At 43.4% G+C, this 11,489-nt stretch overlaps 1 protein-coding gene across 3 annotated transcripts; it reads right to left on the reverse strand.

The window, feature by feature from the left end:
* Window positions 1-4,229: 4,229 nt before the first annotated feature.
* Window positions 4,230-6,352, reverse strand: LOC130478756 (olfactory receptor 1038-like). Of its 3 annotated transcripts, none has more exons than XM_056850962.1 (2): window positions 6,323-6,352; window positions 4,230-5,138 (listed from the first exon to the last, which is right to left on the reverse strand). In XM_056850962.1, exons 1-2 carry the CDS (start codon window positions 6,350-6,352, stop codon window positions 4,230-4,232), a joined length of 939 nt encoding a protein of 312 aa, XP_056706940.1. The 3 variants fall into 3 exon arrangements, with proteins under 3 accessions (XP_056706940.1, XP_056706939.1, XP_056706938.1); XM_056850961.1 differs by lacking the exon at window positions 6,323-6,352 and adding an exon at window positions 5,977-6,007 and having other exon boundaries at window positions 4,230-5,140; XM_056850960.1 differs by lacking the exon at window positions 6,323-6,352 and having other exon boundaries at window positions 4,230-5,177.
* Window positions 6,353-11,489: the final 5,137 nt, after the last annotated feature.

Below are 11,489 nucleotides of genomic sequence, written 5' to 3' on the forward strand. Positions count from 1 at the left end.
CATCCAAGTTTCCTGTAAACAGATACAGTCGTACTGTTTAATATAGTTAATAAAATTAGAGTCCTGTTTTTTCCCATTCCAACCTGAGATATTCCACGATATCAATTTGACATGATTGGCTGTGGTCTTTGAGGCTAGTCAATCAGATTCTTCAATTAAGACCAGCTTCTTAAGGGACTCTTTAAAAATGCACCCGTTGGATGATGAAGGGCAAACTTGAGAGGGTGGAGCTTGTACATATGTCAAGGGTGCTAAATTATTTGAAATCGAAGTAGAGGAGGCAAGTCTTCCATTAGTTGGAGAAGTCCGGGAGCCATGGATCAAAGGGGTTGGTTCCTCAAGTAGGCTGACCCCTATATGAGGGTCAGGGGAAGAAACAGATGAGAAGATTTTGTGCGATTGAAGACGTTGAAAAGTATTTTCCAGTTTTTCAATTACCCCCTGTTGCTCCAGTGGGGTTAGTTTTTCGAATGAAATAAGGAAAGAGTATTCAGGAGAGTTACAATCCAGCGGCGAAGCAGCTTCCTGTCGAACTTCAAAGTTGTTTGTTGGCGGAAGGTTCGTCTTTGGAGCAAAAGGCTCTGAAAGGAATTTGTAAGGGTATAAAGGTGTCAATCAAAGATTCCACTCTGCCACCGTCAGAGGGAATAGTAGGGAGGGACCCTTCTGTATCTTTGGACTCCCGGATGGAAGAGAGATCTCCTTCGTGGATTTCTTTTTAAAAAGGGGTGTGATGACTGGGTCGTAAAAAACTCTCGTGAGCTGGATCTTAAAATTGGATAAAAAACGCCTGGACCTCAAGAGGCGTTCAGGGATAAAAGGCTTCTATTCTTCCACCTATCAATGTTTACAGGTAAATTGGCTATTGATAGAGCAATTTTGTGGTTTAGCAGTACTCTCCTAGAAGGCACATACACGTCACCGGGCACGCTCCCAATCCGAATGGCACAACAGCCCTCAGAATGGATTGGCATCTGATGGAAAGTTACTCCACAGTCCTTTGAAACATTACAAGTGCCACTCCCACTATCTTTATTTGTCAGCAGCTCTTCAAGAGGGGGGAGGAGGGTTGTAAATTATCCTGTACTTCTAGCACCTCAAAGTTGTTAACTGAGCGTGGAATTAGAAAGGCACTGTCTTCCTCAAGATTATTTGCAAAAAAATCCTTTATCTTTAATTGCTTGAAATCTCTCAGCCGCGGGAAGTCGGGTGAGTAACCGGCCAAACAGCCCCTGTTTCTCTTTCTAGCATTAGGCATGGCAGATAAATTTTTCACTGCCTCCAGCACAACCGTCTCTCCCATCAAACTTGCTCAAAAAGTTATTTACCCTCTTAAGCATAAGGTTTAGAAAGAAGTAAAAATGTCTTATCTGAGTAGCAGAAATACGTGTCTTTCCACTGCAACCGAAACCAGCTCTGCTTTCTGTGCCCCTCTGTTCAGAGGTAAAGCCAGTGGTGACTAGAGATAGGGCATTATCTGTGGTGTTGTCTCACCTTTGGAATGACTTCTACTTGAGGCTTGCTTGGCACCTACTTTGCTTTCATTTAGGCACCAAGCTAAAATACATGTTTTTACCCTGGCTTTTAATTAAGGGTTTAATGCTCCTAATGTCTATCTCACATATAACCACTCCACCATACTATCCATCCTCCAGTGGGGCAGCAGAAAGCATGGTTCAGTTAATTCAAAATGTTTGGGATAAGCACAATCCCAAATCAGGTGGGGCATTAGAGTTTTCAATAGACCCATTTAATAGATTCATAAAATCTTTCAATGGTATGGCTCAGCATGGATGTCAGCTATCTGGTCTGATTTCTACGTAGACTAGGAGAGGCATATCTTTGCTTCCCATCTTGATCTATCTCCCTTTATTTTCCAGACCACTCTGTATCACGCACTTTGCTCCTCTCAGCTATTTAGGCCTCACATCTGTCCCAAAAGATTCCATTTCTCCTTTGTCCCCCATTCTTTTATACATTTAGAAGAAGAAGAAGAGTTGGTTTTTATATGCCAACTTTCTCTACCACTTAAGGAAGAATCAAACTGGCTTACAATCACCTTCCCTCCCCCTATAAAAAAAGACACCCAGTGAGGTAGGTGGGGCTGAGAGAGGTCTAAGAGAGCTGTGACTAGCCCAAGGTCACCCAGCTGGCTTCATGTGTAGGAGTGGGGAAGCCAACCCAATTCACCAGATTAGAGTCCGCCACTCATGTGGATAAGTGGGGAATCAAACCCAGTGGATTAGAGTCCACTGCTCTTAGCCATTATACCACACTGGCCAGGAAACAGGAAAAAGACTGAGAAGCAGGGCTGCCCAGGCTGCAACTACATCGCACCCCCAGCAACCATGTCATCAAATCCCATGCAGATCATGAGGTGTGATGGCAGGACTGTGATGGATTGGGCAAACAGAACCACCATGAGCCGGCAGGACTGGAGACCTAACCCTGCACAAGTCATAGTTGAGGGATGGGAGGGGGCAGGGCTATGGACTGTGGGGGCATGTAAGCAGCAGCACCCGCACCCCCTTAAAGGGTAACAAGGCAGTAACAAGGCAGTAACAAGGCAGCTGACAGAGTTGGCAAGGGCCCCATCACTCTCCCTCTGGTGGTGATCCCAAACAGGCAGCATTCGTCAGGAAAGGGGCATGGGGAGATGACAGGGGGATTGTACCCAGTCAGGAGTCTTCTCCACTCACCTGAGGGAATCCCCCCACCAATCCAGTCAAGATGTCGAGGTTGCCCTGGGCTACACCATGGGCTACACCTCGGGCCACCCCTGCTAGAGGAGGAGCATGAGGGGGCTGCCTGGGCAGGCTATTGTGCAGGGGCATGCAGTGCCCCTGACAAATCCCTAGTAGCCTCTTGATGTACACCTGTCCATTCCCTATGTCACTCATGACAGCCAGCAACCCCTGCAGGTGCCTGATAACTGCTTCCACAGATGCTGCCAGCCTGTCCATGCACCGGTGACCCCTGGAGAAAGTATCCCTCCACTCACAATTGATGTCCAGCATTTCTTGCTTGATTGCCACCCACATGTAAGAGAGGGTGCGGGTATGGGCTGCACTGGCTGCCACTCCCAGCAAGGGACCTGGGAGCTGCAGCAGCCACAGCACCTGGGACCTGTGACACCTTCCCATCTCTCCAAAGACATCGAGTCCACCCACTACATGGGCTCCCCACAGCCATTGAACCTGGTGAACTGAGATACCCAGTGTCTGGAGGAAAACAGGCCCTGCCAGCACAGCTTGTCTTGAAGGGATAAGGGTGCAACATCAGTAACAAACATCAGGGTGAAGGGACCTGAGGGTGGGAGGAAGCAGGGACTACTGGCTGAGTTGTCAGAGCCAGCCATACCATGCAGCCCCATGACTGTGACCTATGCTCACAGCCATTTTCCTGAGCCTTCTATAAATGACATTACAGGCATTGAGTTCAGCTGGCACAGAGGGAGAACAGACATGAACATGCTGGTACTGCCCCTCACCTACACATGATTGCCAGCTCGTGAGCACAGAATCTACAAGTGTAGGAAGTACAGGATCCTTCCCCATAATCGGAAACATTGCTTTTTTTACATTCCCTACTTGCATACATTGGCTACATGCATAAACTCCATGTTCAGGAGCTGGCAATTGTGCTCAGGTGAGATACAAGGAGCGCATTCTCATTTGTGCACATTGATTTCTATGCATGTAATAATAACATCTGTAGAGAGCTCTTGTCTGGGATCACCCAGCACTGTGAAAGTCTTAGATCTTTTAGAATTCTCTTGCTCCTTATGAAGCACTTCGGAAATTTTCTTCAGAGACAGTCCTGAGTGATTTCTGTTGCCTTCATAGTCTTTGGCACTTTCAGTCACATAACATGTCTAGGTCAGCATGATTAATGTAAATGTTGGAAGTAAAGAGAATGACTGGTCATATCGTATATTCATGCAGGCATCTTGTGTCCTCCTTGAGGGATTGCTACAGCAATTAGCAGAGATGCTATTCCAGTTCTTTTGTTATATACACATTTTTCTGTGATACATAAAAGTTCTTTAAATATAGCAGATGCCAAAAAACCAGCCACCAAGGGGAGAAAGAATCAGATGGCAAACCAGACAAAACAGCATCTCCAAAAACATTGCAGTACATTCTGATTTGAAGTTGCTGGTATTTCCTCCAATTTATTCATTTTTTGTAGGAAATAACATGCATTTGGGAACATGTATTGGTCAATTTTCATCCTAGAACAACCAGAATTCTCTCTGCTGTTCTCTTCAGAGCATCTTTAACTTCCTTATTTCTCAGAGTGTAGATCAAAGGATTCAGCATGGGGATCACCAGTGTGTAGAAGACAGAAGCAATTTTATCAGTCTGTAGTGAGTGGTTAGTTCTAGGCTGCAAATACATAAAGATCAGAGTTCCATAGAAGATGGTAACGGTTGTCAGGTGAGAAACACAGGTGGAGAAGGCTTTGTGCTGGCCTTGAGCAGAACTTATTCTTAGGATGGCAGAGAGAATAAAAATATAAGAGATGAGTACAATGAGAAGGGAGCATAAAAAGCCAAACCCAGCAAAAACATAGATGAGAATCTGTTTGGTGGTGGTGTCAGAACACGAAAGTGCTAACAGTGGGAGGTCATCACAGTAGAAATGATTGATCACATTAGCAGAGCAGAAGGACAAACGGAATGTAACTATTGTGTGGAACAGAGCGACACCAAAGCTGTATATATAAGGGGCAGCTATCAGTTGGACACATACCCTATGGGACATGATGGTTTGATAAAGCAGAGGGTTACAGATGGCCACATAGCGGTCATATGCCATCACTGCCAGGAGAAAAAATTCTGCTGTCATGAATGTTAGGAAGCAGCCCAACTGTGCTGCACATGCATTGTATGATATTGTTTTCCTTGCTGCTAAAAAGTTTGCCAACATTTTAGGGGCAATGACAGAGGAATAACAAAGGTCAACAAAAGCCAAGTGGCTGAGGAAGAAGTACATGGGAGTATGGAGATGAGTATCAGTCCTGATTAAGATAATTATCCCCAGATTTCCTATCACAGTGATAATATAGATCAGAAGGAACACACCAAAGAGAGGGATCTGCAGGTCTGGACGGTCAGTGATCCCCAAGAGAATGAACTCTTTGACAGTGGTCTTGGTGTGATTGACATCTGCCATTTATTCCATCTCAATCATCTACTTGATGAAGGCATGATTTTATCAGTGAGGCAGTTTACTTATGACTCTGAGGATCAGAAAAGTGGACAGGTGCTCTTCTTGATTGTTAGGTATGATCCTGTCACATTCTGTAGTGATAAATTCTCCTGGGCACCATTTCAAGAGTCTTGTTTATGTCTTGTAAATGAAACAGAGTAGTCCTCTTCTTGATGTTCATGCGAGAATGCAATACTTGCATGAATTACTGCAAATAAAAATTGGGAAATATTATTTACCATTCATCCTTTTCCAAGTATCAAAAACTATACTTTTGTGTATGTGAGAGAGAGATTTTTACAATAAATTTTAAAATGTTATTAGGTATATTAGGTGAGATACATAGCTATCTGGTAGAACTTATGGTGTGCCAAAGAACTGAGCCAAATTCTTCTAGAACTTTACTTTATACTCTTCCTTCTACAGCATGGTGATTCTCTGGGAGGCTATTGATTTGGTAAAGAAATTTCTGCACAGTATTCTCACAATAATAAAATATATCTATTAGACATCTGTCTGCCTTTTATTGCATCTCCTTGATGAGGGCATTGTTTTTTTCTGGGAAGCAGTTTAGCTATGACTTTGTGCAAAAATAGTGGACGTCGAGTGCTAAGTATGATCCTATCACATTCTGAGGTGATCATTTCTTCTGTTCCCCATTTTAAGAATCTTCCCTGTGTCTTGTGTTTGAAATAGAGTAGTGGAATTTTTGTTGCTGACAAAACAAAAACCTTCATTCAACTTCTGCATGAATCATTGCAACCAGAAATCATTAAGGAAATATTATTTACCATTGGTCTTTTTCCAGAGACCCCAAGAGGATCTCTTCTGCATCAGACCAGTGATCCATTTAGTTCAGCATCCTTTTTTTAAGGGTTATTGCATTATAATGGAGCTTACTTTGAAATTGCATTTCAATTATTAACTTCTTTACCTTACACCTCTATGTTCTCATTAGATTTTCATATCTGATAATACATTTATTCTTAAAGATTTATTACCTAGATTTTTATACTCTATTTCTATTTTTGATTAAATAATTAAAATATATTCAATCTTTCATGAAATTCTGAAGTTGTTCTATTATGTATTAAATATGTTAGTTTTGCCATAGTTGCATATTCTGTTAGTTTTTTCATCCATTCAGTCAAATCTGGATATTCCTCTGCTTTCCCCCTTTGCTGTATATATCACTCTTGCTGCCATCACCATGTACTTAAATAATTCATTATGTATTTTTGGCATGTTGCTTGGCAAGATATTTAATAACATATTTTTTGTCTGTCCTGCACCTATTGGAATCAACCTATTTGTCTGTCCTGCACCTATTGGAATCAACTTTAGTGGGTATTCCTGAGTTCCAGTGTTATGAGAAAGGGAGAAAAAAGCTCTCTCCCACATTTTCTACCCCACGCATAATTCTATAAACCTGCATCATGTCCCCTCTTAGGGCTAACAATACAATAGGTTTTTGGCACAGCACACAGCAGCTACATGGAACATATGTGGTACAACGCCCAGTAGGCCCTTGTTTTTACCATGGGGAATGAAGATTTATTCAGCTGGGGCTGGTCTCAACTTGCCACCCCTAAGCAGGAGTTCACTTCTCTTCAGCCTATCTCCCTCTTTCTCTTCTCTCACTGTTGCCATCACAGGCCTCATTAAACAGATCCTCATTAAAGTATCAGAATCTCCTTCTTACATCATCCAACATGGAAGTAGGGGGAAATTCTTAAAACCTTGCTTGCCGAAGATGTTCTCCACTAAGCAGGTACTCCCTTGCTTCTCTCTTACACCTTGGTTCATATGAACCCAGACTCTTGAAAGCGTATATCCTAAAAATCTTGTTGGTCTATGACTCAAATCTTACTCTTCTACTGCAGCTACCCACCTGAAACGATCTTGGAAATCAGTTACTTCATCTAGGTTGCCAGCTCCAGATTGGGAAATACCTGGAGATTTTGGGGGTGGAAGCTGAGGAGGGCGGAGTTTGGAGCGGGAAGGGACTTCAATGCCATAGAGTTCAATTGCCAAAGCGGCCATTTTATCCAGGGGAACTGATCTCTATCGGCTGGAGATCTGTTGTAATAGCAGGAGATCTCCAATCACCACCTGGAGGTTGGCAACCCTAAGTATAGAGAGGTGAATGAAAGTTCTTTTGGATCTTGCTGGAAAAGAGAAAAACAACAAATGCCCATCAAGCAATGGATTATAAATTCCAGAATATATGGAGACCTTTCCTAGAACTTTATGTATATTTAATCAACAGAAAACTACTACCATTTTCTCTCCCTCTCTCTCTTTTCCAAAGGTTTTCTTAATCTAATGTTTGAATTTTTAAAAAATATTATACATGCTTTACAATACATGTTTAATAGGTAAATTCCATTGTTTTCCACAAACCAAACGGAAGCAATAAATTTTCAAGTGAAAGTCTGCAGCACTATTGCATCTCTTTCAGACATTTACCTTCAGGTTGCCCAAACAAAATGGTTATGTAGTTCAGAGGGACAAATCATACTTGACACTTTCTCTATAAGGAAGCAATCTCTGTAGATGAAGGGAAAAAAAATACACAGCTAGTGTGTCACATGCATTATGTCATAAGTAACCATGCAGAGACAGGTAAGGCTATTTTTCAAGCCATGTATTCATGGCAAAATGAACACAGTTCTTTTCTTCACGGATGACAGTTTACAGATTTTGTATATATTCTCTTTCTAAACATGAAAATAAGATTTTTAAAAATATAGACATGGCAGAATAAAAACCTTGCTTGAACTGTCCTTAAACAACAAAGTCAGTTGTCCAGGATGCCTGTAGATTTATTTCCTCTTTATATGATCCAGTTATCCTAAACCAGAATGCATGGCAGGCATATATTTATGTATACATCCAGATCCCTGTAGAAATCTATCCCCAAGAAGTGTAGAAAAATTCACCTCTTTTGAGAGATGCCAAGTTTAGCTGACTGTTGTTTAATTGGGGAGAGAAAACAAGAAATCAACTTGTCAACACTGCACCTTGTTCAAGGAACTGCCATGAGGGATTCATAGTCTTTCCCAATTAGTTTGGTTTCACTGGATATGCTTCAGGGATGCTTGAACTCCTGTGGGTTTAGATTGTCTTGTAATAATCAGGTGTGAATATGTCAACTGATTTATCAACTTATAGAATCAACTGATCCACAAGCCATTCCCTGAAGTTTGCTGGGGTGCCAGCAGCTGCACCACAGCACTCACACATGCTCAGCTTTTAGTCATGCATGCTGCCTTTTAACATCCCAGTGTCACTACTGCATATGTGTAAAGTGCTGTCACAACTGACTTATGGCAACTCCTTAGGGTTTTCAAGGCAAGAGACTAACAGAGGTGGTTTGCCATTGCCTTCCTCTGCATTGCAATCCTGGTATTCCTTGGTGGTCTCCCATCTAATTACTAACCAGGGCCAACCCTGCTTAGCTTCTGAGAACTGACAAGATCAGGCTAGCCTGGCCCATCCAGGTCAGGATGATGTCACTACTACACAGCCATAATTATTTTCTCTGAAACCTTGTTTAAATCTGTCTTCCAAAAGGAATTAGTTTTAAAGTGGATTGTACCTTTCCTTGTTCTCATTAATGAATTGTTACTTTAGCTAGCCAGCATGGTTTTATTGCTTGCAATTCAGCTGTTTTGCAAAGGAGCTCAGCATAATAGTTACAGTTACAAATAAAACCAGGAATGGATTTTGAAGACCAAGAGAATGGGTTTAATATGTTCTCTACAAGTAGCACAAGTAGGGTTCCCAGGCCCCTGCCAGGAGTAGGCAATCCTCTGCCCTGGGGCCCATCCCCACATAAATCAGCTGGCCAGTGGGGGGACTTACCAAAGGGAGGCCTAGAGAAGCATCACTGGCAGTGTGATGCTGTCACTTCTGACATGAACTAAAAGTGGCCTCATCATGCCTCCAGTGAAGAGAGGATGCTCTAGTATTTGGGCAAAAACTATGGGGCATTTTTCACGGTAGATTTTGCCTCTCTTTTGCCATGGGAGCAAAAAAACACACGGTTTAAATCTGTTTTTCATGACAGCGGACCTTCCCACTCCATCCTTAAGCAGTTTCGATTTTTCATGAGGAAAACTCCGCAGTATTTTGCTCTGCTTTCCTCTGTTCCCTTGTTCTCCCCCTTCCATCCCGCTGGTGACTCTCCACCCCAATCCTGCCCAACCCCTCCCACTTTGCCCATGATGCTGTTTCGCTCCGTCTGGCCTCTAGATGTCGCTGCCTCTCTTGTGATTTGACAACACTCCTCCGGACGGACACTGACTCGAAATTGTTGCATTCCCCCCCCTCTTTGCCCTCTTTGCCTACTTTGCCATGGTCATAGAGTTAGAATTGCGGTCTGTGGGTACACGTGTTTATTGGTGGTTGCATGTTGCTGCCATCCAGAACATCCGCTTACTCCATTGGGTGTGAGGATCATGCCTTACAACCTCATCACCCTTGTTTGCCCCCCCAATAGACCAGTTCATACATTGCAAATGTGACCTTATGAAGGTTGTTGTTAGGGTACAACAACTCAGCGTATGAAGCGTTATACTTCCTAGATGGCAAGTGGGGTGCAAGTGTGATAAGGAGCAACACACCAGAAACTTGAACGTACGTTTTCTCATTCTGTTGTAACTCTGGAATTGCAATAAAATTGAATTCAAGGCGAATTAATCACATGCATGTCTTCTTTGGAAAACATTTTAGGCTCTGCCTTTGCAGACACTGGGGGGCTTTTGGGAAATTCTCACAGACATTGCCTCCTTTTTGGGGGGGGGAAACGCCATAGTAATTTTCCACCCAGTTTCAATCAGAGCGGTGACTTCTGCTTTACAAACCTCATTAAACAGCCGAAATTTGTTGCCCAAAACAAAATTGAAAAACACTGTACTGAGTTGTCCCTGACTGGTGTGGGGAACTCAAAAGGGGTGTAGAACAGAATGTTCAGTGGGTTACCCTCCGTTTTCTTATTTTAATGTGCGACCGAAAACTGCAGTCTGTGAAAAATGAACCTGAAAGGATCCCTGGCTCCTGAGTGCCTGCTCTGTTGACAGCCATAATGCCGAGGCTTGGAGGCACGTTAAACCCTCCCCCTCTTGGCATCATCGGCCTCAAAGCTGCCGACAGGATGTGGAGGTGCCAGCAGAACAAAATCCCTACAGCTATGCAAATAGCGCTCCCCCTTCCTGCAATGCAAGTGTTTTCCATCACAATGGTGACAAGTGCGATCCTCAGAAATTTAAGTTCCAAATGTGACAACCAAGTACCATGCCCCTCATGTTGCAGTTGTGAAGGAAAATGTTTCTCGTTAATATGTGTGGGTTTTGTGTGTGTGTGAGAGAGAGGGGGGGCATTCCTAGCAGCTGAACCAATAGTGGGTCATACTCAAAGGAGGACCGCTGTTAGGTTTGTTTAATCATTGAGGTTTCCCTCCATTGTTCTCAGTGGAACAGCAGTTGGTACTGAAAGGTTTCACAAATACATGTCCATTTCCCATAATTGCTTTTCTGATATTGGTTTTTTTTCCATCAGAATTGATGTTCTCCTAGTTTTCTTGTGTAGTGTGCTGGGAGGTTTGCTCATATATAGGCTGCAATTGTCTGAGGGGGGCGTGGTTAACAAACTGATGAGCCACCAACCCAAAATAGCCTGTGTAGAAATTTTCGGTCACATCTTCCCCCCTCCCACAGGTTGCCTGGCCTTCCTAGTATTGAGGAAAACAAAATTGCAGCGATGGAGAGGGAAATTAACTTTATTGAGCTGCTGAGGGGAACATACAGTAATAGGAGAAACGTTAGCCTGATCTCCACCCAAATCCTGCCCTCCTGCCCTCCTAAGGCTTCCCCCTACAAAAATCTCCAGGTATTTCTCAACCTGGCGCAGGCAACCCAACCCACAAATAGAGTTGCCAATCTCCAGGCACTAGCTGGAGATCTCCTGCTATTACATGCGGGGATGTGCGGGCCAGGTGCATGTGTGTGGGGATGCCAGAAAGGGGATGTACTAAAAGGAATGACAAGACAGCCCATTGGAAACAATGGGAGAGGAGAGTGACTGTTGACTTGCATTGACTCCACTGACATACATTACAGCACAGAAAGAGTTGCAAAGAAAATGTTGAATGGATTTCCCAGTAAGGTTTCTAAAATGTTCTGAGGTGGGGATGACAGCCCCCCAAGGGGATTAAAAGACCCTGGGACCCCCAGAAGTGTTCTGGGGTGGGGATGACAGCCCCCCAAGGGGACT

Source organism: Euleptes europaea, chromosome 6 (assembly GCF_029931775.1).
Source record: "Euleptes europaea isolate rEulEur1 chromosome 6, rEulEur1.hap1, whole genome shotgun sequence".
Lineage (NCBI taxonomy): Eukaryota > Metazoa > Chordata > Lepidosauria > Squamata > Sphaerodactylidae > Euleptes > Euleptes europaea.